This window comes from Lolium rigidum, chromosome 7 (genome assembly GCF_022539505.1).
Source record: "Lolium rigidum isolate FL_2022 chromosome 7, APGP_CSIRO_Lrig_0.1, whole genome shotgun sequence".
Lineage (NCBI taxonomy): Eukaryota > Viridiplantae > Streptophyta > Magnoliopsida > Poales > Poaceae > Lolium > Lolium rigidum.
The window spans coordinates 83,597,211-83,622,761 of record NC_061514.1 but is presented as its reverse complement, the minus strand read 5'-3'; the positions used below and the strand labels follow the sequence as shown (position 1 = coordinate 83,622,761).

The window sequence follows — 25,551 nt, the reverse complement described above, 5'->3', positions numbered from 1 at the left end:
ACCTTCACCGAGCAAGCAACGTGGAGGACGATTCCAGCAATCGGCCAAAATTATCCTCACCATCCATTCTGCCTGGGTTCAACATGTTATCCAACAGAGCCGATACCATCAATTCTCTTGACAGAATCGGCTCGGGGGGGCACCCAGGTGGATAAAACACGAGGTTATGCAGTGGAAGCGTCTCATCCTTTGATGATGGGTATTGGAGCATGGGGGCCGATACATAAATCGGCCGAAAATTCGAAAAATTTTGAGCACAGCCGATGCAGCAGTCATCGACTTAAGGATATAAAAGCCGATGCATGGCCATCGACTCAAGAGGAATAACTGTTACGATCAGAGGGTCAATGGAGCACGAAGGGAGAATTTGATGGAAGAACTCCTCAATGGAGTGGTTCAATGGTTTAAGGGCTCGGATCCTCTCTCCAAGAGCAATACCGAGAGCAAGCATGGGTGCGCAGATCGGGCCAAGGGTGGGTTACCTCAGATCCACCAAAGGAAAGGAGCCGGTCTAATCAACAAGGCGCCAGGGGCACACTGAAGAAGCTCGGGGGGCAGCTCACCCTGAAGGTTCTCTGCTCTAGGGAGCCGATTTTTGTTAGAATCGGCTGGCTCTGCTTTGTGATGTGAGAGCCAATTGGAGTTGCATTGGCTGACACTGCATCATGATCTTCTCAGGAAGGAGCTGGGAAGGAAAAGCCGCCGTCTTGTACGAGGTTTGGACCGCGCTGGTGCTGCAAGAAAAGGAAGGAGACTGGTTTCTCAAATTAGCCGATGAATAGTCATCGGCTGCGGGACTGCAAAACGCCACGGTCAAGAAAAACAATAATAGTCCGATTCGTTGCTATCGGTCTTGGTGTGGCAAGCGGGAGGATGGAAATTGGATTAATGAAAGGAGAAATTGAAAGAACAATTCTCATTAATTCAAAGGAGCGGCTTTACAAGAAGAGCCGATGGCTCTCAAAAGAAGGATCACGGTGCCTAGTGCACTCTGCTATCGCTAGTCCTACTCTACTAGTCGTCGCTGTCCTCATCGTCGCCGTCGTCGAGGTCGTCGGCGCTGCTCCCAGGAAACTCCTCGCCGTTGCTGCCCCAGCCGTCGGCTGGAGCTTCCTCCTCCTCCTCGTCATCATCATCATCCTCGCTATCCGCCCAGCTGCGGAAGCGCTTCGTTGGAGGATACCCAGCGGAGGAGGAGGAATCATCTTCCTCCTCCTCATCTTCTTCTTCTTCGTCGTCATCGTCGTCCTCGCTGTCCGCCCACATGCGGGAGCGCTTCTTCGGCGGAAGCTTGGCGAGGGGGAGGCCTTGGTCCTCTCCGCTTCTCCTCCTTCCTTCTCCTTGTCGGAGGAGATGGAGTTCGCCCCGGAGCGGGGATCGTCCTCTTCCTTGTTCTTCGGCGACGGTTGGAGAGAGAGGCCTGAAGCGGAGGAGGAAGAGGAAGACATGGCTGCAGGGGAGGAGGGTTTTTTTGGTTTGGTGAACAGAGCAGAGCAAGGGGATGGAGTGGTGAAACCGTTTGGCACAGATAAATAAAGAGAGTGTAGTGGAGATTTAATGCCATGACGGTCCTCGAGGTGTGATGCTGAAATTGTCAATTCATACAGAGAAGCCCAGGAGGCGAGGCGTAATGATGAAAGATTCTGCGGCGGTTACTGCTCCGCCACGACATGACCCGACGAAAGAAGAGCATAATGATTTTGGAAATGTCATTTCCAAAACCAGAGGGGCATGTGTTATCACCAGAATTTGACCGAGTCACGAGGTGGGCCGCGATCAAGATGGACTTGAAGAATATACATGGAAGAAATACGTGAATCGGCCTTTTATACCAAGTTGGGCTTAATTGCCCGTGTATCTGTAACATATTAGATCGCATCTTAGTTTAGAAGTTAGAATCTTACTCGTGCACGGTTTGGTGCACGCCCCACATTAGAAAGTCCCCTGGACTATAAATATGTATCTAGGGTTTATGGAATAAACAACAACCAACGTTCAACCAACCAAATCAATCTCGGCGCATCGCCAACTCCTTCGTCTCGAGGGTTTCTACCGGTAAGCAACATGCTGCCTAGATCGCATCTTGCGATCTAGGCAGCACAAGCTTCATGTTGTTCATGCGTTGCTCGTACTGAAGCCTTTTTGATGGCGAGCAACGTAGTTATCATAGATATGTTAGGGTTAGCATTATTCTTCGTATCATATGCTGTTGTAGTGCAACCCTTGCATATCTAGCCACCCTTACACCTATCTTAGGTGTAGGGGCGGCACCCCGCTTGATCATTATTTAGTAGATCTGATCCGTTACGATTGCTCCTTGTTCTACAAGGATTAGTTTAATATCTGCAATAGTTAGGCCTTACAAAGGGGGGGAGGATCCAGCGGCACGTAGGGTGCCGTTCGTTGGCCCTAAACAGGATGTTCCGGGGATCAACCTCGTGTTGGTTTTTAGGCCTTGTTTAGGATCGGCTTACGATCACCGTGCGTGGCCGCGAGGCCCAACCTGGAGTAGGACGATCCGATTATGCGGTGAAAACCCTAAATCGTCGTAGATCTCATTAGCTATTTCTTGATCAAGCGGGACCACCATATATTCGGACACCTTGTCCGGATCATGGGTGGATCGGCTCTTTGAGCCGATTCACGGGATAACCTGAGAGCCGATCGAGGCTCGTATTTAATGTTTACGTGTATGCCATGCGAGGAAACTAAGCGAGGCATCATCCACACCTTCCCGACCAGGTATAGGTCGGGTGGCACGCCCTTGTGATAAACATCGGACGTGCGACCAGGAGGCTTTGCGGGCCGTCGCTCTGAGGGACTGGGGCCAGCCGCAGCCCTAGTTGTTCCCGGCTCTACCGTGTTGACCGTCTCTGCCCGCCAGGGGGTTTCTGACCGTCAACAGTGTTGGGATGTGTGCTTGTTTTCAATCTGCTCCTAAGGAGAGCCACTTGGTGGCAGTCAAACAGATTCTAAAATATCTTGTTCTCACTCCTACTCTCGAGCTGTGGTATCCAAAGGGGTCAACCTTTGAACTCATAGGCTATTCGGTTTCCGATTGGGCTGGTGATAAGGTTGATCGGAAGTCTACCTCCGGGGCTTGCCAATTTATTGGCCGGTCATTTGTGAGTTGGTCATCCAAGAAACAAAACTCCACTGCCCTATCCACCGCCGAAGCCGAATACATATCAACGGCATCTTGTTGCACTCAGTTGTTATGGATGAAGCAAACCTTGAAAGACTATGGTGTGTCTCTTGGTACGGTGCCTCTTCTATGTGACAACGAAAGTGCAATAAAGATCGCCAACAACCCAGTTCAACATTGCCGCACAAAACACATTGACATTCGCCATCACTTCCTACGTGATCATGTTGCCAACCGGGACACTGAACTCACTCATGTGGGAACAACGTACCAATTGGAGGATATTTTCACTAAGACTTTGGATGAAGCCCAGTTTGTGAACTTGAGAGGAGAACTTGGTATTCTTGATCCTACCAACTTAGATTGAACAACTTCTTGCACTATATTCTTACATTTATCTTGCTATCTAGCTTAGTTGTGCAGCACATATGGGGATAGTCATCTTACCATGTCTTGCTATGATGCATACCTATGTGTGCAACATAAATAGACCCAGTTTCATAATATGGACCCAAGCATGTCTCTTCGAGGTCTCATGACATTTGTGCTTTAACATAGGGGGGGGGGTAATCCCCCGCCACTCATTTAGCCTCACTTATCAAGTGACTTCATTCTATGAGGCTAACTGATCTTATTGCAAAACTATTCTAAAATGATTTATGATTCTTGATATATTTTGAATCATGCCGATTGTTGCTATTTATATCTTATTTGGATTTCAGTCCAATGGGTATGCCTAGAAAAACTTGTGTTCCTACCCCATGTCTATTCTCCTGTTATCAAATATCTATCTATATATATTGTACATGTCATCTTCTGAATCTACACAAATCATTCCCATAAAGAAAAAGCAAAAAAGGGGCTACAACCAGCAGTCCGGTGCCTGGCCCGGTCTGCCGGACCATGTGCCAGTCGACGACTGGTTAAGTGGGGTATGAGGGATACCCCTTGAGGCTTCTTCCTCACTTCCCCCCTTCAACCAAAGCCACCATTTGCGTCGCATCCTACCTCTCCACCACTCCCTAGGGCATTCCCACCACTAGTTTCACCCCATACTCCACTCCACCATAGATCGGGTCCCTTGGAAGATCTTCACCAAGGGATTTGGTCCCTCTCAAGCCATTTTTGGAGATCTTGGGATTTTTCTCTTCGAGCCTCCCCTTGAAGTTTTTCTTGCTCCATTGGGCAAGGAGAGCAATGTCTTTGGGTAATTTCCCTCCTCACCTTCCTATGTCTTGGATCCCCTCATACATTGCACATTTGTTGAGGGATTTGAGAATCTAGGGTTAGGGTTAGGGTTTGGTCTAGTACCTCATGCCATTGGAATGCCATAGACCTCAATCCATGGGATTCACTCTATATTACTATAATATGTGTACAAGTATTGAGTTTTTGCATGAATTTGTGTCAAAAATCTGGAGGAATCATAGTATTCATCACAACCCGGCATACGGGCGCCCGGTGCGCCGGCTCACACACCGGCCGGGCCGGCGTGTCGCCCGGCAGACCGGTTGCCTGACCGGCTGGTCCGGTATACAACCCGGTACTGCCGGCCGATGCACCGACTCGCCCAGATTTTTTGTGCAATCTTGTGAAAACACTTGTATATATGTTATACTTTTGGCCTCTTTATTCCTGATGACATGTACACTTATCCCACTGCTATCCCCCTCTATTTTCTTATTCACAGGTGATTCTAGTGATGGCAGTCGTGCCGCTGCCAAGAGGGGCAAGCATGAGAGGCCCCCGGGTGCCGTACAAGTAACCATGTGCCCAACAAAGCAGCTCAGAGCAGTGGTCCAGGAAGTTCAACAGGAGGTCGGACCAAGACAATGACAAAGAACAGGAAAGGCAAGGATGAAGTTCCAGTTGATGATCTTGTGGAGAGACCACCAAAATTCAATACTATTACACTTCAGATTTCTGGTTGGAGGAAGCTTAGAGACGAGAATCCTTATCGTTTCGAGGAACGAACCTACACCGGTAATGACAAGGAATTCTGGACCGAGACTCAGGTTATCATCTGGGATGAGTTCTACAACTGTCCGGAGCTCATGAAGAATGGCATCTTTGTGCAGCCCAAGGCCATCAACAAGGAAGAGCTCAGCATGTTCCATGTCACTAAGTACCGCTTTGTGGTTGACACTTTGCAGAATATGGGACTTCTTGATCTCGTATGCTTGAAGCCTACCAACTTCAAGATTCTTGGGGAGTATTGCCCAGGTCTTGTTCGTCAGTTCCCCTGCACAGTCTTCTTCCATGATGACCATGCTCGCATTGACTTGGATGACTGGGAAGGAGAAGTATTATTGCAACTACCTTGACTTCTGTCAAGCAATGGGATTTGGTAGTGGCCGCGCTCATGGATTTCAGATCCACAGTCAGGAACCATCACTCTTGGTAACATTGCATTCTGCTACCCTCCAGAGCCTACACATCATCCTCCACTCATCTCAGGGATGTACTACTCTTACCAAGTGCTTGCCAAGATATTCCATGAGAATCTAGTCAGCAAGTCTGGAGACTCAAGTGACTGCCGAGCCTACCATCTCAACCTCATGTACTACTGCCGTCCTGAAAATGTGAGGACAATTGATGGATGTGACTATCTCTACAATGAACTGCGACACTTTGTTCGCAGCCGCATGACTCCAAACTTGCTCAGTATGTCCAGTAGCTTATCAATACGGTTGTGCCATCTCCTTACAATAGGAAAGATGAGGTAGTGAAGATGGAATCCTTCAAGATTCCTCAACAAGGACACAAACTTGACATACCAGAGATGATGCCTTCCGAGCGAAGGTCCAAGGAAAGGCATGACCCAACTGCTAGCTCTAGCTCCTCTATACGCCCCAAGCGGGGTGCCTCCCACTTCTTGGCAAATCTGTGGCAGATGTGTAGGAATACAAATGATGTGGCTCATCAAAGTCTTGCCCTGAATCAAGAGACTAGGAGGCGCCAAAATGAATTCATGGCTGCAAGAAACCGTCATGTTCCTCCTCCTGGTCCTGAACTAGAGCCTTTGGTTGCTCCAACTTGGGCAATGCCTCCCATTGATGATGCCATGTTCCAGAACTTTGACCTATCTTTGTTTGCTTGTGGTGGATCTTCACATGGTGCTCCTCCTCCCAGGACTAGGTCTAGGACTGCTCCTGCTTCTGATGTTGTTGGGTCTAGCTCCAATAGGACTGGTGATGAAGAGGAGAATGAAGATGGTGATATTTTTTTACCGAAGAGTCCCAGGACTTCTACTGATGGGAGCGCTAGCTTTTTCTGCTCTCTCCTACCTTTTTGGTGTTCCGATGCCGAAGGGGGAGAAGAGAGTAGAGTCTAGGACTACGGATTTCCTGGATGGGTGTTGACATTTTGCACAAGCCATTGCTACTTTATTTGGTTCTTATTTGGCTTGTGCTATTTGCTTTCCGGAACATTTGCTACTCTTAATAATTCGTGTGTGGACGAGTTATTGTATGCTTAATTTCTATGTAGGATGATTATGCTTATTACTTATATCTTGTTATATGCATGTCCATACCATGCTTGTTTCCTAAATATATTGGGGGAGCTTCTCATGTTTTACAAATGGTGCACTTTGCATTCAAACGCAAATTATCCAAGTGCATACATTATGGGGGAGCTGTCTTAATATCTTATATGGAATCAAGGATCTAAACTTATCATAATATCTATATGTGACTCTAGCTCGGTTTGTCATCGTATACCAAAAAGGGGGAGATTGTAAGGGTATTTTACCCTTATCCATTATTTTGGTAACAATGACACCGTAGCTAGAATAATTGGACTAATACATGCCTACAAGATTATTCTCAAGTATTAGTCTATCTGGCATAATGGTGTATCAATGGAACAAGAAGGTGAAGGGAGACCCCCCCCACTTCGATGAAATAAGGGAATGTCAGGCCGGCGTCTAATCCGGTAGCACCAGGTGCCACACCGGCTGGTCCGGCGCAGACCGGCCCTGGCACTGGTGCACACCGAACACATTCTAGGGTGTCTGGCACGGTCGCCCGGTCCCTCGTCCGGTTTCTGCCGGCTGGCCAGGCGCCCAGCCCGGCGGAACCGGCTCCTGCACCAGCCGACCTGGCGTAGGCCGGCCCATACGCTAGTGACAGCCGGATGAGGAGTACTGCAAGCCCGGACGATCGTACGGAACTGACTCGGCGCCTGGTCCGGCGGCTGCCGGCCGGTCCGGCCTGTGGCCCGGCGCACCAGGCGTGGTACCGGCCAGCCCGGTGGCTGGCCCGGCAGACCGGCGTCCTCGACAGATTGCTGAGCTGGTCAAGTCCCAACAGCTAGATTTCAAGTGTCACTATATATACCCCTTCTCCTAGCTTAGAACGGTTAGGCACTAAACTACAAACTGTTCTTGAGCTCTCTCTCTCTCTCTCTTATACTCCATTGATAGAAACACCAAAAGCCTCAGATCTCCCTCCTCCTCCACCCAAACTCAAATCCCTCGGGGGAAAAGCTAGAGGAGGTCTTGATCTATATTTCGAACGAGCCAAATCTTGTTCCCCCTTGTACTCATCAAGATACTTGCTCTCTAGGGTTTCTTGGAAACCCTAGGTGGGCAAGAGCGTCCGGAAGCATCCAGGCTGTGGATTTGCTCCTAACAAGATTGTGAAGGTTTGGAGGCTGCCTCAAAGTCTACCACAAGTGAAAGATGTATTCTTTCGTGGGATAGGCTCGGAGAAGAAGGTGAGCCTTCGTGGCGTTGAGAAATCCTTCGTGGGAACCCCACCTCTCCAAACGTGACGTACCTTCTTGCAAAGGAAGGGAACACGAGAATAAACCTTCGTCTCCGCGTGCTCTTGGTTATCCTAACCGAACTCTTTACTTGTGCTATATATGCCCGTGAGATCCTTCGTGCTTGAGTTACTTGTATCATCATCTAGGGTACCTCACCTAGTTTGCATTAGGCTCACCTTTATATTCCGAAAAGTCTAACATTGCAAAGAAAGAATTAAACTTGTAGAAACCTATTCACCCCCCTCTAGGTTTACCATCTCTGAACTTTCAAAACCCCGTCCTAGCATCACGCGGATATCCTCCTGACATCATAACGACATTAAAACAGGTAATATAGCTCAGACCTGGAACCTCTCCTGGGGTCCTACGTGAGGCAGATGGCAGCCTGGAGGAAGATCTCCTTGTCGTCAGAGAGGCTAGCGGTGGAGCCTCTTGCTTCTTCATGCTAGCCTCTGAGAATAACTGGACACCTACATTGACATCATGTGGGGCTGACGAGGTTAGTAGACACCATAGGAACCTTCGAAGCGATAGCTAAAGAGGCAACCTCAACCAAAAGAGCATCAACTGGAGACACCATGGTGGCTCTACCACGAAAGACATAACTGGCATTTTTGGTGCCTCGACAATGCAAATAGATGAATATTTCGTTACGGCGGCCTGCCATGGTAGAAAAATTGGTGGTTTTCTAGCCGCGACACACAAAATAGAAGAGAACTTTGTTGCGACGGAAGAGTCATGCATGGGAGCATCATAACTCTGAGTCCAAACCGATCAGAAACATGCAGTGAGGTAAAGGCGATGGGAGATCGTCCTCTTCATCAACATCGCAATCACCCCAAAGTCTGTGTGGCTCGATAGTACTGACTCATCCTTGAGACTGAGTTCCTTTATTCATAGGAATATCAGCTGATCAAACCTTTGGAAAAGGAAGAGATATAGCTACCTTGGATGGCTCAACACTGTAACTAGGTTTAATTGTATCACTTCTAGGAGTAGCAAGAGGAAATGACCAGATTATGATCACATGCATGTACTGCACCATTTCTTTAAGATTGTCGCTGTTCAGAAGCACTGAGTTGGTTGACTTAGAGTTATTGGTTCTCCCTGACCCATAAAATCTGAACCCTTTTGTTCCTCCTTGCTTTGAATTTTTTTTTTTAATCATCGTCATGATTTGCATCATCCATATTTACATCAACCTTCTCCTCTACTTGAGCACCCTCAACCTTGAAGATGAGGCCACATCCTTCACCATTGTAAACATGGTCAACCATTTTTCATGGAATGCTTTCTTTGCGAGTCACCTCTACTCTCATGTGCACTACAAAATGAGATCTAGTGAATACCATATCCACTTCCAGTGCTTTTCCTATAAGAGATCCAACACCAAAGAGAGACAGGTAATCACATATTTCTTTATAGCAACAACCATGCACTCTAACCCAAACTTCATTGAGATGGAATTTTGTCAAGCTTGGCGGTAGACCACTTCTCAAAATGGAGGTACATTCTTGTACATTAAATTGGAACATTTATAATTTTCCTAATTCTATCTATATAAGTAGTAGAAGGAAAAAAATGTCCTTGAAAGTGTCATCATTAGTGGGTCAGAGATCCCACTCATGTTCCGCTCTCAATAGCAATATCTTGTGGAGTCAAAGAACCACCGTCAACAGAGATCTTACCCACCTTACCACTATCATGTATGAAAGTGACTTCAGACAACACCAGAATCTCATGAAATATCAGTTAATTATGACGCACTCCATAGGTCACAACAACTAGCTTTGGCATGGTAAGCAAAGGACAATACTTGGACTTATGAGTAGTCTTTTCGCAATACAAGCACAAAAGGGAATCACAAATATCCACCATATGAACAACACCTCCTCATCTAAAACACATAATCTTATGCTCTTTTTTTGGCTACAAGAAGATGTTGCCAAATTATGCACAAAAATGTTCTCCATAGGTTCTGACCCTAGCTGCTGGCTAGGATCAGGAACCACCGTGCCCAACACTGTCCCCTAGGACTGTTACCAATGCAAGAAGATTAGAGTTGGGGCTATTATCTGTGTCGGTATTGAAGTAATGTTGGTACCTATTGTTGGAGAATCTACCATTGTCGCCTTTGAAATTATTGCGACCTCTATAATTGTTATAGTTGATGGTATGGGCTGGGCCTGTTAGTCCCTCGATCACTAGCCATAACCATAACCATTGTTGGCATTATAAGAACCCTTATCAAAACTTCCAAACTCATTCTCACTGAAACTACTATCAAATTGCCTCCCATTTGCACCATTATGACCACTTTGTTTCAAGCTAGATCTAAGTTCAAAACAACTGCTAAGATGATGATGCGCGTAAAATGCATACATGATCTTTGTAGTTAATTTATACATATTCCCACATATTTGCATATTATATAATGTTATATCCATGTTTTATATTGACTTTGGGGATTCGCCAATGATCCCTCTTATTTTGGTTATAACTCTACAGAATAGAAATTCCTTGTTTTGTGTATTTTTAACTTTCATGAACATAAACAAAGTCAAATTGACCTAGGATTTTTTGAGGATTATTATTTCATGAAGACGATGACCTGGAGCACTGGAACCTCATGAGCGGGGCCTAGAGGCCCGAAAGAGGACAGGTGACACGACCCAGGAGGGGGGCCGCGCCACCCATGGTCTTTCCCTCCTCGAGAATCTTTAGCCGTCCATCCAAATCCCTACCTCGAAGTCTTGACCAAAAAACGCCTATATAAAGTTTCCTCACCGCATCTCGGAAAAGGCCGGAGCCTAACATAAAAACACCGAAATAGAGTCAGAACCAATGAAGATTGGAGGGGGGAAACACCGTCGGAGCCGCCACCGGTGGGATCCTACCCTCTCCAACATCTACACCAACATCACCATTATGAAGAGGGAGTAGTCCACCTCTGGATTGCGGGTTTGTGGCAGTAGCTTGATCTATTTCTCTCTTTTTCTATCAATGATCTAGTACCATATGAGCAGCTTAACATGATTATGGTCATTTATGTAATTCCCTTGCGGTAGATCTTTGTTCTGTGAGTTGATATTTGAGATTAAATTCTATTATGTGTGAGATGTATGAATAGATGCATATTATGTACCCCATTCTTAAGTGCTTGTTTTGATCCAACTTGTACGAGAGAGCATGTGTGGATGAACGTGTGTATTAGTTAGATTAACATGGTGATGGTGATTGAATAGTGACACAAAATTCAAGATCTACTATGGTTTTAACATTCCTTTTGTTACCTCACTAGGGATAGAGTGAATGCATGTGTTATATTTCATCTAGTGACATATGGGTGATCTTGTTTGTTTAAGGTAGCATATTTGTTGTTCAATCATCATGTCAAAATACCTAAGGTTATACGTTGTTAATTCTTAATTCTAAACTGCATGGAGTTTTCCCTTTCTAGAGGAGTATAAGAGAGATGTGTTGCATGATCTCTAAGATAGGACGTGATGCCTATATAAATACTTATCATTCATATAATGAAGTTTAATCAATATTATATTGCTTATGAATTTTTTATGTCCACTACACCTTTATGAGAGAGTAGACAAGTGAAACCATGAACCACGGTCCACTTTTTATTATAAGAAACACCTTTCCAACACTATTATCATCCTTTACATTTTCTGCAATTATTAATTTCGAAAATACACAAAAACTTTTACTATTAGCAAATCCAAAATAAACCCAAAAATATAAAGTTCCCTCACCGCATCTCGGAAAAGGCCGGAGCGTAACATAAAAACACCGAAATGTGGGGCGAAAGCCTATTTCGACGAAGGGCTTATCCTTTTGAAAAAAAATGAATGGAATCATGCATTATACAGAAATAATTTTGTACTTACACGCATGGATGTGAGTGTTTCCAGTACCACCATTTTGGTTTGAGATTCGGATAAAAGGAGGAGAGAGAGAAAGAAAGAGTTATTTTTCTATCTGCCACGGCGAGCGGGAATCTCGAGAAATAAATCGACTGTACAGAACACACCCATGTGTGTGAACAAAATCCATTCTCTTTATATTAGGATACATTTTCCCCTATAAATACACTCATTCGGCACACTAGCGAAACTTCCAAGTGCAAAATCACTTAGAAATTCAATTCGGCACATGGGAGCATATGCTCGTGCCACCAGAAAAAAAATCGAATAAAAATTTCCTCGATATTTTACGTGTGCACATCAAGTTTTGTGAAAAACCGATATTTTTTTGTGACTTGTGTGAAAAAGACAAACAAAACATCTCATGCACAACCCTTTTCTACAACAAAAATGTCTTTTTTACAGATGACACTCAAAATGTCGGTTTTCTCTGGAACCACTTTTTAAACGTGTAGACTTTTGAGATTACCCACTTAATTTTGTGTTCGAATTTTTCAACATTTTAAAAGTATATTTAAAATGAAGTTTAAAAACCTTGAGCATATGCTTCCTGGTGCCAAAATATCACTCCCAAAATCACTTCTCTATATTATTTCTTTCATGTAAGTAAGATGTACAATTCGCCATCCAAAACGCACCGGTCTCTGGTCTCTGTGCATGCAGGTGAAAACTCTCCTGCAACTATATATACTGTCTGCTTTTAACCTACGGAAGAATTGCAGAATAAGCAGCCGTCTGAAATCAACCGTCCAATCACACTTCCCTCCTCCATTTCGAGGCTCCTGCTCTCCCTGTTCCATAGATGAATACCGAAGCTCTCACCTTTGATGTTATCCATCTTGGCCTTCACCCACCTCTCCTCTTTTCCGTTCTTGGGCGCGACGAAGAGCCCGACGATCTTGTTCCAGTCCACGGGGTAGAACGCCTGCGGTGGCAGCACGGTTACGCCGAGTTCCGGTAACCGGTGCCGGACCCTCCCCGCCACCCTCGACACCAAGTACGGCCCGTTGTGCCCCCACTTGCTGCCGTCAAACGTGGCGGAGAACTCGGCGATGAACTCCCGCAGAATTGGGTGGCCCTGGTCGAACACCATCACGGCGTTGTTCAGCCGAATCCAGTCGCCAGTGGCCGCGTCCACGGCCTGCGCCCCGATGGCGTTTCGGAGGCCCGACAGGGGCCGCAGGACGACGACGTCGGCGTCGAGGTAGACGCCGCCGAACTTGTAGAGCAGCGCGAGGCGGAGGAGGTTGGAGAGGTTCTGCCCGAGCGGCACGCTGCCGGGGCCGACTTCCCCGCGCCGCACCGTGCCGAGCCACTCCTGGGCGGGCGTGCCGCCCAGAAGGTACGCCATGTCCGGCGACGCGGCGGCGACGCGGAATCCACGATCGAGGAACGGTCGGAGCTTGTCGTTGCCCCCCGCGGAGTCCATGGTGTCGGAGGCGATGAGGAGGCAGGCGTCGGGGTGCCACCGGAAGACGGTCTCCACGACGAGGGGCTCGCGGCGGCCGAACTGCTCGAGCGGGGAGAGCCACGTCATGAAGAAGCGGCCCGCGCACGGTCGCTGCGGCGACGGCGGCTCGAAAAGCTCGGCCGCGCGCGCTGCGAACCGCCGCGTCCGGGATGTCTGCTTGACCAGCAGCTTGAGGATGCTCTTGTTTCTCTTCGTGGACGTCTTCTTGTTATTGTTCGTCTTGACCGGAGGAGGAGGGGGAGGAGGCATGGGAAGCGGCGGCGGCGGCGGCGAGACATGGAACGCTTGCATGGTGCTGTTGTCCATGGACACGTCGAGGTTAGTGGCGGCGGCGGGAGCGACAGTACTGTTCATGGTGGCATTTGCTGATCTGGAAGGCGATCGCGGGAGGAGAGGGCAGACAAGGATGGTAAACGTGGTGTGCGAGAGGAGGAAGACAAGGAAGAGGAGCAGGAGGAGGAAGGGGAGGGAGATGGAGAAGAAGAGCAGCGGCAATGGCTTCCGAGGGGGAGCGGCCATGGCCGGAGAGAAGAAGAGCGATGTGGCGCGGGTTTTAGACGGAGGAGTTGCCATGGCGTTCGTGCCTCTGACTGCATGTACATGGAATGGCCGCTGCGGCGCTGCCTGGAAGAGCCAAGTACTTGGAGGTCTTCCTGACGTGGGAAGGGAGGGAGCGCCATCGGCGTGGTCGAGCAGCTGTTGATAGGTTAAAATTAAGTACACTTGCGAGTTTCCGGTCCGGGCTGTCTGTTATTCGTAATCTAAAGTCTTTCCTGTCAAAATACAAAAGTCTTAGCCAGTGCGTTATCATTAAGACATAATAGTACTACTACGTGCTTGCATATATAGTACGAGAAGTGGTGGCTCCAGTCGTGCTCTTAATTCCAACAATGGAACATTCCTTATTTTGTTTGGGTGATGGCTCATTGAGGACGAGCACCATGGAGATTATTTGATGCAAGTAGACGGGACAAGGTAGCAATGAAGGATCCTATCAGGTTCCGTTGGGGAAGACCCTCCATGTGTAATGGCAGCAAGTGCAACGTGATTCCACTCAAACCAGCAATGTTCAAATCTCCCCACCTACCTAACAATTGCAAAGCAAAGGGAGGAATCTTCCCCCTGACGATCCTATTTTGGTCAGCTGTTACATCATGACGACGATTATAATCTTGCTTTACGAGTTAGATGGCTGGGTATTGGTTAACTGTAGTGACTTGCTAATTACTCGGGCAGGCCATGGCATTCAGGGAAACGGGAAATATGATATTGTATCATAATGGCACTCCGCTTCCACGTTGTTCAAGTCATCTATCAAAGAGATTACACGTTGACACGTTTATTCCACGTTGTCCTGGATCTGCATTATCTACCAAAGGGACTGCACGGTCCAACCACAAAAGAAAGTGTAGAAAAAACCCGGTGTGTACATTGACTCCATCTCTATTTCTGCTCGTTGTGTTGGCTGGGCAAGAAGTTCTTGTGCTCTCTGTTTAAATCTTGCAAGTGCCTGGCACAGTCAGTCAAAAGAAATGGTTAACACGATAAGCACATCAACTTGCAACAGGTACGACATGAGCGCAGTATCGAACTGTAACCAAGAGAGATAAACACGGTTGGAGTAAGAGTAGTAGGTAGCTCAAAGAAATTGCGTGATGGGATTCATGAGATGGAGAAAATCAACAAACCTGGATCCTCTGTGGTTATTCAGCATTCTCACTCCATGCGTCAACAACTCATTGTCAGTAAAAACTGCAAAGGACCAAAAAATATTACACTCAGGGAACTAACATATCCCAGACATAAACTAGAGGATGCTACATAGGATGAAGCTGTATCAGGTCTACTGTCTGTACCAATATTAAGCTCTTGTAGCATAGCTTATCGTAAAAGTTACAAAAGTGACTCAACCAATTAACACACATTGCCAATTAAAAGAAAGGAAATTTTAATTACTTCACTTCCTGAAGTCTAAACTATAATGAAAACAAATAAGGAATATCACTAGCCACCTCAACAGAATCAGCGACCAAATCGTGCTCAACTACCGGGCACCCATTACATCAGAACATGTGGTGCTAAGCTCATGTATAATATAAAAAAAAGTCTCTTGACCAGCTGCCATTCTGCCTGAGGCAGATAATATTTACAGCATCACGAGCTCACTCGGGAAGCACATTGCGACAATTCCGTGCAAGACACACCTGTTGGATTTAGCTTGGAAATGATAGTGAGACAAGCGGAAGACGAAATCCAGAACATGACAGTACTGGCGTGTACAGTTGTTTCTTGCCTTCACAACCATCTCCGACAGACTTGCAATTGTGGAAGTTCTTCAGAGGCCACAGATTGCACTGAGTTGCTGATGAACCATGTCCACAGAATTCAGACAAAACAATCAAGGAATATAACTGTCACTCCTAGAATATCTGCCAGGAGGAATCCTTTGCACCGCTGGCTGGAAATCTGGCTTGAAGCGCTTACTAAAATTGGATGCAAATGTCCTGTGAAAAGAGCAAAAACTATTGTGATCATTGCTAAGCTAAAAGTCAGCCAACTTCATCATCCACCACCTAAACTGAACAACAGCATAACCATAAAACTGACCACAATGCTACAACAGTACAGCATATGTTGCATATCTCAGTAGAGGGGATAGGTTGAATTCTTAACATCTTCCTACAGGCTAAATGTAATCAAACATGTATCATGTCTGCTAAATTTGGAATCTAGGTAATGTAAACTTCCCCACACATATATCAAGGGTCAACGGCAGTACACCATTGATAATGCGTATCTAACTATGTAAGCATCCAATTCCAAACTCAGCAGAATGGACACTTTTATTCCATTAATTGTCTAGCTTAAGACAGGAAACTAGTGAACATCATTGTGTGAGCTGCTTCTATCTTATAAGCAACAGGAGACTCCTAGATTGTGTGCCAGTCTTGTACTACATTCTTCTTCTATGAAAATAGGGAAGGGTATCCAGTGTTCGAATATAAACCTTGCTTTCCAGTAAAAAAGACCAAAATACCACATTCCACAGAAGCTTTCTCAGATCTTCAGCAATACTTGAGTGCTAATAATCTAATAGATCTACAACAGCAGACTAGCCAACCCTCACCTTGGAGATGCAGACCGTTTCTGTGCAAGTTGACCAAGCATGTATTTCAACGTTTTCAGAGCCCCATCAGCAGCCTACAATAAGACATTATGTAAAAAATGGGTTCAGAAATAAAGACTGCAAATTAACTGCACATGATCCAGAAAAACTCCTTGCCCAAAAAATATTCATTCAAAATTTATACTAGTTTATTGTATCAAAAGAAGACAACAAAGTTCTCATACAAATAAAAATAATGGTCTTTGACACCTTACAAAATCAATATAAAATTGCATCCAGAAAGGATGGTAATGGAGGTTGTAAAAAGAAGTCTTCCGTTTCTGTTCAATGCAAGGTAAATATAAACACCCACGCCACTGAATTTATTTGTTGATTTCAAAACTCCAAGAAGAACAAAGTGAAGAAATGAAACAAATAATTATATTCTATCAGCTTACAACCTGTAGCTTAGCTTCCTCCCATGTTGCTCCAACTCCTTTACCCAGGATTCGCCCATCTATCTCGATCTGAAAAGCCGATAGCAAGTATGCGGTAAGAAGAATACTGAAAGCATGAGCCTACAAAAAGAATGAAACTGAGTTCTAATGAAGTTTTCTACTACCTCTGTCCATAAAATGATGTCGCAAGTTTGTCTAAATTTTGATGTATATAGACACTTTTTAGTGTATACATACATACGAATTTAGACAAATCTTCGACATCCTTTTATGGACAGGGGGTATTAAAGCCATCAGATCAAAATGTTCTTAAGGGAGAACATCCACCAATGACAAGTTGACAATAACATACTGTACACCAAATGCTATACTTCTACCATTACAGTAACTGATAAATCACATCAGATTGTCAGATACAGGCGCACAACTAGATCTCGTACATCTTGTGCTAACTTTTAAAGTGAACGGATGTTTTCTTTGCCAAGTGCCCTTAAGTGCATACATTCTTCCATGAATCAGACAGTTCAATGAACATTCATGGCAACGAAGTACTAACCTGAGCATGAACTTCTTTCCTTGTCGAACTATCTGATGGAGGTGGCTGAGCTTGGAAAACTAAGTTATACCCCTCAGCTGTACACTGCAACACATCAAAAGATATAGCAGGGTTAAAAGGGCAAAACTAATTAAAAGTTGACAATTAAAGCAGGTACTTACAAGCTCCTTGAGAGCAGCAACAGAACTAGCGGATTTGACTGAGTTATAAACTCTCTCGTGCATATATCTAGACTCATCCGAAGTGCTTGCAACTGGTAACATGTCATCTCTACTACTTCCTGTATATTTGAATGAGGTTGTATTGCTACAAAAACCATTATCCTTCGGAATTGTCAACTTATCTGGATCAAACGACAGAAATTTATCTGCAAGTAAACTTAATCTGTCAAAATCTAGCATTATATTACAAAGAAAACAACAAAAGAAAGCGACAGCTATATGGTATATACAGCTTTGTGAGAAGATTACATTTATTATGGTATTTTATAGATTTTACTACATCTGGATAGAAAAAAGTAAGCACATTGACAGATCAGACCATCAAACACAACGGACATTGGGAAAAATTATGGACAGGCAAATATATGGAGAAACATTCCAGTGACTTCACATGATTGTTAATAACTAAAAATGCTACGAGCTCGGGAAATCAGAACAACAAGCTGTTGCAAGGTAACAGATTTTGATGATATGTCAGAATTCAGCTTCTAAAATATGACCCCATCAACAAATAATTGTCAACCACCTATAGCTCAGTTGCATATTTGCCATTTTTCATCGAGAGTCGACAGATGGCATAAAACTCACCTGCCAAATTTCTTAAAGACATATTAGCAGCCTGCCGTTGCGCTTCTTTCCTAGTTCTTCCCATTCCTTCACCAACTTTTTCTCCAATAATCCAAATCTGAAAGATCCACAAAGAATATAGAAAATGAGAAACATGACACACTAGTGCGAACAGTGTGCATGTGGATTGGACTAATTTGCATGCAGCAGCATAATTAAAGAGTTGGTGAAATGTTAAATATATGATAAATAGTGCCTACCCTGTAACAACTGCTATAAATATTACATCCCATCCTGACATCTACATCAGGTTTTCACAAGTTCCAATTGAAGGGAAACATCATCATTTACTGACAAGATGTTTATTAATAAAATGACATTATTATCATTTTCAATCAGCAGAAGTTGTAATCTACCTGAATGGAGAATCGTAACTCGGCAGAATCGCATAGGGTTGACTGGTACTCCACCTAGAAACAAGTGAAGAAATACACCAGATACGCAAAAACGTTAAGCTAATATAGAACGAAGATAATGGCATCTGGTCAGTAGCATGAAATTACCTTAAATCCACACTTTGCTGCAATCTCCTCCAACACCGCACCAGATGTCTCTGTATAATGTCCAAATTGACGCCCTGACTCCATTTGGCTGCTTCTGTGACCTGGATGAAAATGCTGGGTTGCCATGCCATCTCCTTCAAATTGCACATACAGTTTCAGATACTCTAGATAAGTAAAAAATCAAATAGTTTACGAGGGGCATTCATGAAATTGCAAGCCTTTCATGATAAGGGGAGCACCAGAGGAAAGCAGCAAACAAGATGAATTTTTGGATCAAAGTTAAACCTAGCTCCAGAAAAGGGAGCAATCATTTGTAGTTTTTTTTATCACCTCTAGGATATGCTCACTAGGGGCAAAACGCAGTCATATTATTTTCCGTGTTAACTGGTAAGACACATATACTGTACCGGACCATGAAACGGTGCACACAAATTTAATTACATTGGTACAAAATAACATCTTAAATCATCTAACCACAGGAGACTACACCAAATGAACATTGGAGAACCAAGATATGAGAAACACAGTTAGAAATATCATACTAGTTGACTCATGTGCCAGCAATGCACCGAAATCTAATGCCTAGCTAGCATACATAATAACAAAGTACAACTTATGTCCAAGCCATAATGTCAACCAAACTGTAATGCCTAACCAGCTAACGTACAGATATTGTACTTTTACTGTAGCCTGTAGGCATGATAATATCAATCTAAAATTTTACCAGCACAAAGCTTGAGTTCAGGCAGGTGACAGAAACACAGCTGTATAGGGATAGTACAAGATATGTGGTTATATTACAACAGCATATCCTAAATAGCTTCGGAATCTATATTCAGTATGCACAAAAGGAAGACATGGGCCATGCATTATCATATGCACCTGCTAACCTGAAATCCTAAATGAACATCACAAACATCAAAGGTAGAGCAAAACGTACCAGAAAAGGATCTGTAGGTTGTAGGTGCCTGGGTCTGAAGCATATGATGATCCTCACTGTGAGGCGGCTGTTAATCAAGCAATTGTCATGAGATCATCTAGAATCACCTCATTAACGAACATAGATGAATTAAAATTTGATCAAAGTAGATGATCACTCACCTGAGAAGGATATCTCTGGTTCTGATAGTTAAGTCTATCGGAAGATATAGGATTATCCCCAGCAGGTAAGTATGACTGATGTGGTGGTTGATTTTTATCACTATGTACAGCATCAGATTCTGAATGAAACCCTGTTGAGGTCCTATTTAAGTTTCTTGGGTTCATTTCATCCTGTACAGGAAACCAGTTTCCCTGAGATTGCACTTGAGGAACTGAGACTTGTACAGAAGGTTCTGCAGGAAAGGGTGGCGAAGGGTCTCTTGTGTCTTGGCCATGCTGTAATATGAGAAGCCTTCTCCTTGTGTCAGGATCTAACTCAGATTCAGGAACCTCACCCTCTTCTCTAGCTGGAGAACCTTGCAAGGTATCTCCAGGACCAGATTGAGCAACTGGCCAGCTGATTGAAGGAGGCTGATGATCTTGATCATTATTCAAAGGCACCATCCCCGGTGGTGGTGCTATCGGAATAGATGAAGATGGAATGAATTGTTGGTTAGCAGCTACTGACATCATGTCAACATTTGTTGTCATTGGATCCACAGCTTGAACACTGCTAACTGCTTCCTGAAAAACGGTTCAAATACACATAACAAGGATAAATGATTATTAAACTGTTAAAGGTAGTAACAGTTGCTAAGAAATGTGATGATACTCGCCTCGATCTACACCAAACGTTTTCGTACACAGACACAACCCATGGGAACAACACCATACAGCATAGACATAGAGAAATACCAGTGCCAATTAGTTCTTGCAACAACAACAAAAAGGGTGAAGCTGATAAACAACTAACAACTCATTCACTTTAAATAAAAAGGAACTCTTGCATTTAGTTAATATAGGGTTTACTAGAGCCGGAGTATGGAGATATACTAAACATAAATTAGGCGGATAATGATCATACATATAGAAAAATGGCATGCTAAACAGTAAACTAGTACCTCCATTCATAGGGAAATGACTTCCAGAAAAAGCATGCAGTCAAACTTCTAACTTTGATTTGGAGTACATGTAAAAGACTTTTACATAGCATTATTAGACTTGCCATGATAGATATTTCCACAACATAGTTTTGTGAACTTTTTACTCGCATGTTCATATGAAAATAATAGTCAAAGTTGCATGTTGGGGACTGTATCCATGTCAAAAATGTTCATATATATTTACGAAGAGAGACTCCTATTGAGTTCAGGGACAAACGAACCACCATGTTGAGTTTCAAGTTATGCACTCGATAATAAGGTGTAGAACTCTTGCTTATTAAACTTTCTAGGCATAACTGAACGTAAATGAAAAAAAAGTACACATGAAATGTTACACAGCAGTATATGTATTTCGGATTCTAAAATGTGTTGCTTGACCGTAATAACAAATGGCCAACACTCAATTTAATTACACACAATGCGACCCTAATTCTTGGATAGCATTAATTTCCATTTTCAGACTTCATCTTTTTATAACCAAGCATTCAGAAGAAGGAATAGAAGTGCAGACCTTCATTCTCCTTTTCACCTCTGCATCTGCCATACCATCAAAAGCCAGAGGATCTTTGTTCACATTCGAAATTGCAGCATTTTCATCCTAACCAAAAAAATAAAGTGTGTTACTTGGTAATTACAGGGAGTCAATCTGAAGCATCCAGCCATCCACCAAGTTTACCTCTGAAATCAAATAATTACCAACATCAGGAGCGGAAGGGACATCATTTAATTCATCCTCAAAATGAACCTCACTAATCCATGGTAGGAGACCCTCATCAAATTCCCTGTCAATTGAATCATAAATTTCTGTGGCAACAGATATTCAACATTGTTTTCTGTGTAACAGGAAAACAAGTTTATGCGGAAGAACACAGCCAAGATGTGGTTTCTTACTTAAAGAAGCCGCCCCGAACATTGCATGCAACATTCCTAGCAACACAAAGAACTGGAATAGGGAAGTTTGCCTGTGTAAGTTGAAGACAGGGCAACCTCTGTAAACAATACAGTAAGATAATCTTATGCTGGAATAAAATACAAAATAGACATTACCTCTGCCTGTGGAGCGTAATATGGAGAGAAGGCAGGAACAACATGAACTCGACATTGATCCTTCTCATCCCAAACTTTCAGACGATCATCAATCACTAGGGCCATTCCAGGGTGGCAAGATCCATCACGGAATACGTTTAGCAAAGACTTACTAGAGCCTGGATGAGTAAATTTAGCATTAGCCTCAAAAGGGTGGAAAAGATATTATATGCATAGAAATGGAAAATCACTGTGAGGAGATAAATATATACCAGATTTGACACAGACAAGCCTGTGAGGAAGTTGAACAGAGTTTATCAGTCTAGAATCAGGATCAAGCAACCTCCACATTTCCAAGGCATAGTCTCTCTCAGCCATAGTGCACACATACACCTCAAAACGTTTCCGACCTCTTGCAATCAAGTAGCTCCGAAGATCATCCCAAGCAGGCCTTAATCTTACCAGAACACTGGTGTCTCTTATCTACCAAATAAAAAGGAACAGAAAATAAACTGTAAAGTCTAGCAACAAGAAAACATGGTTAAAGATCAGCAGGCCCGAGAAAAAGAATGTTTGGTCATCCATACAATCTAATGTGTGCGATATTGTGAATAGGACGTTACTTAATTTGATTGGATGCATGAACAACTGGCAGCATCATAACCAACAGGTCACCACATTCTTTTGTCAGAAAAAAAAGAAAGAGGTAACTTGAGAATACTACAAGATAGATTGAATTGAGTTATAGTGGTAAAATTTACTACGTCATACGAAATAATCCAAATTATGATGGTATGTTTATGCATGTGAAAAATGACTGAATAAAATGCAGAGAAACGACAGGCTATTTCAGCTCTCACACATGCCAAAAAATGAGTGAACAAAGTCATGAACGTACCGATGGATTTATACGTGTGAATATAATGCTTTTCTCTTGTAGCCTTATGATAGGACGTATCATAGGTTGATGACTATCAGCTAAAGGTGGGACAACCTCAGATTGCGCTTTATACACTTTCCCACCATCAGTAACTTGATCGCTTTCTATATACTGCTTTAGCATTGACCTGTCATCTTGGTACCTCTTGATCTCTGCCAGCATACCACTAATACGCTGCGGATCAGACTCATTACTCAATTTTCTCTGGATTGCATCAATTCTGTCTTCAAAAGACCGTGTGGTATTGGCAACAACTAGTGTTTCATCAAGGTCAAACACAATGCCTAGGCATCGAAGATTCAACATACTTAAGCAAGAAGTATACAAGCCTAACGGTACTTTATAGCCCCAAAAGCATGCATGGTTTGGCAAGTTACTCTTGGGTTTCATTGCCACTAAATGGATCTCTTCTGCTCCAAGTGGAAAAACCGCTGTCTGCACAAAGAAATAACGGAAGGAGATTAAGCCAAACAGAACAAATGTTTAATTAGGAAATAAGTGCAACAAGGATAAATGACATGCAACATGCAAAAAGCGCCGAAGGCAAGGAATTATCCAAGGCAAAGCGTAACAAGATGTGCTAAATCTCCTTTGCCTTGGGAATTTCCTTTTACTTAGCACATCTCATTACAAAGGTCCCAACATAAAGAGGAGAAAGAAATAAAAGGCAAAGGAGAGGAAATTTTGTTCCAAATTTTGAGGCACGTATTGGCTGAAAACTATGTAAACATTGAAACGTTGAAATAGGAATATTTACAGGCAGTCATGATCAAGTTACTACACGAAAAATGGTTAACTACAAGGGCAAAACATGTAAGTTAGTATAGTTGTGCTCTTCACAATAAAATTCCTAGCGGATTCAGGCAGCACGTTAACTAACTAGCAGATGAATTCCATGCGCATTAATGTGTTCACACCGAAAAGTAGTCGTGCAACAAATCACCCGTTCTTCAAATATTTGTCAGTACATGGAGTTCAGAGTTCACATTTGATTGCAGTGATGAACTGCTGAGAAAAAACATCGTTAAGCCCAAAGCCCATAACAGTGGAAGAAAGTAAAATCCTCGATCATCTCTAGTATGCCTCAGCAAGCAACATTTTGTAGTCAAGAGTCTGAAGATATGATTGCTATGTTTGTGAAATATGAAACCTTGGTCATTCAGCAATACCGGGCCAGGTTATATATTTGAATCGGTTCAATTTAGTAAAAGCCAATTCCACAGTCCACGAAACATCAAAACTAAATGAATTTCAGTGAGCATCATTAGTCGGCTAAGCAACCTATAAAAATGTTCATTCTAAGAGTACAGTACTCATTCATTCGCAAAAAAAAAGTTACAGTACTCATTAATGCAGTAAATGTTTCAGGGAAAGTTTTCCACTAGGTACTTCCTGCGCTAACGAATACTGGTTGCTCGGGTTTACTTATCGTTTAGATTGGTCTGTGTTATCCAACTGTTGTGAATCCAACTGTTGTGAATATTCATGTACCTTATTGTCTCTGAGGCAAGCGGTGTGCATGGAGACAAGCGGCGTGGGGGGCTCGTCCGTTGTGGCTGTCGGCCTCGACTCCATGACGAGGCAGCGGCCACTCGGGGACACGGTTTGCAGGACGGCGAGCGGCGGGCACCGCTCGCTGGGCGGGGAGAGGCGGTCCACCCGGATCTCCCGCACCCATGGCGCCGCTGCCAAATTCGTCTCCCCCTTGAGCCACAGCTCCACCTCCCCGATGGAGATGTGCCCAAAATACACCGCCGCTTTGATCATGTCCGAAGCAGATCACACGAATCGAATCCGGACCAAAATCAAGTGATCTGAGTCTGTTCGACACACGCGCACTGGTGGATCTGTTCTTATCGTGTGGTCCAAATCAGCGGGAATTAGAGGAAGAGTGGGAGTGCGCGCGCGCGCGCGCGGTCTTATGCCGCTTGCTTCGAATCGCGTTCAAGTTCTTCGCCGATTCCGGCCGGGCTTGGCGCCCCCGGAGGAGGGTTCTGGTCGTGTTTGGGGATTTCGTGCGAAGCCGCGGCAATGGCGGTGGCAGGCGAGTTCGGGAGTTAGGCGGAGGAGGGGGGAGGCAGTGATGGGTGGGCTGGCGGCTCGGGAAACCCTAGGTGTCTGATCGGACTGGACTGGCTGATGGGGAAGACGACCAGGGCCACGTTTATTTAGCGAGGCAAGGGGAGGTTGGACGAGATTACTGTGTGTTTAAGATGTTTTTAACACAACGCTACGAGTTTTGTGTGTTTGTTGTTACTTCAAACAATCTTCGATTTTGACTTTGGCATGATCTAGACTTGCATAATTTAGCAATGGTAGTCGTATTCGGTTAGGGTAGCTGTTTAATTTTCCTAGGTGAACGGGTTCGAGTCTTGGGCAACCCGTGGCTCATGGAGTTGTCTTCTACAAAAAGAATAATACTAATGGGTTGGGTACTAGTGGTTGAGTTGGTCTCGATTTCTTTTCTTTTCTTGCACTTTATTGAAATTTGAGATAACACCAACTGATATAATACAAGAGGAGTGTTCCAAGGAACGAGCTATCCGGTGTGCAATGACGTTTGAATTCCTACTGGCATGTTTGAAAATACAAGAACCAAAATCCATCGCCGGGTTCTTGATATCCTTCACCACCTCTCCCATCAAAGACCGGTCCTCGGAATGGGAAGAAACCCGCTAGATCATTGAGAGGCAATGAGATGACAAC

At 44.1% G+C, this 25,551-nt stretch overlaps 2 protein-coding genes across 3 annotated transcripts; both read right to left on the bottom strand.

Moving 5' to 3' along the window:
• Positions 1–12,553: 12,553 nt before the first annotated feature.
• Positions 12,554–13,843, bottom strand: LOC124671604 (uncharacterized protein At4g19900-like). Its single transcript, XM_047207960.1, has one exon. The coding sequence runs from the start codon at positions 13,841–13,843 to the stop codon at positions 12,554–12,556; it is 1,290 nt and encodes a 429-aa protein (XP_047063916.1).
• An 870-nt stretch (positions 13,844–14,713) lies between these two features.
• Positions 14,714–24,612, bottom strand: LOC124674452 (RNA polymerase II C-terminal domain phosphatase-like 1). Of its 2 annotated transcripts, XR_006993015.1 has the most exons (19): positions 24,337–24,612; positions 22,804–23,280; positions 22,178–22,388; positions 21,927–22,084; positions 21,771–21,841; positions 21,556–21,661; positions 21,391–21,477; positions 19,897–20,460; positions 19,736–19,802; positions 18,796–18,929; positions 18,649–18,702; positions 18,254–18,350; positions 17,606–17,811; positions 17,445–17,528; positions 16,892–16,957; positions 16,452–16,525; positions 15,529–15,828; positions 15,013–15,076; positions 14,714–14,834 (listed from the first exon to the last, which is right to left on the bottom strand). XR_006993015.1 is itself a non-coding variant. In XM_047210496.1 (17 exons), the coding sequence occupies exons 1-17, from the start codon at positions 24,610–24,612 to the stop codon at positions 15,723–15,725; spliced, it is 2,838 nt and encodes a 945-aa protein (XP_047066452.1). In that variant the 3' UTR covers positions 15,256–15,722. The 2 variants fall into 2 exon arrangements, 1 of the variants encoding a protein (XP_047066452.1); XM_047210496.1 differs by lacking the exons at positions 14,714–14,834; positions 15,013–15,076 and having other exon boundaries at positions 15,256–15,828.
• Positions 24,613–25,551: the final 939 nt, after the last annotated feature.

Coding starts and splice junctions, on each gene's coding strand:
- LOC124671604 (XM_047207960.1), bottom strand. CDS start 13,843: ATGGCCGCTCCCCCTCGGAAGCCATTGCCGCTGCTCTTCTTCTCCATC.
- LOC124674452 (XM_047210496.1), bottom strand. CDS start 24,612: ATGATCAAAGCGGCGGTGTATTTTGGGCACATCTCCATCGGGGAGGTG. Junction 22,085..22,177: donor GCTTGTCTGTGTCAAATCTG/GTATATATTTAT, acceptor TTACTCATCCAG/GCTCTAGTAAGTCTTTGCTA. Junction 21,662..21,770: donor GTTCGGGGCGGCTTCTTTAA/GTAAGAAACCAC, acceptor TTCAATTGACAG/GGAATTTGATGAGGGTCTCC.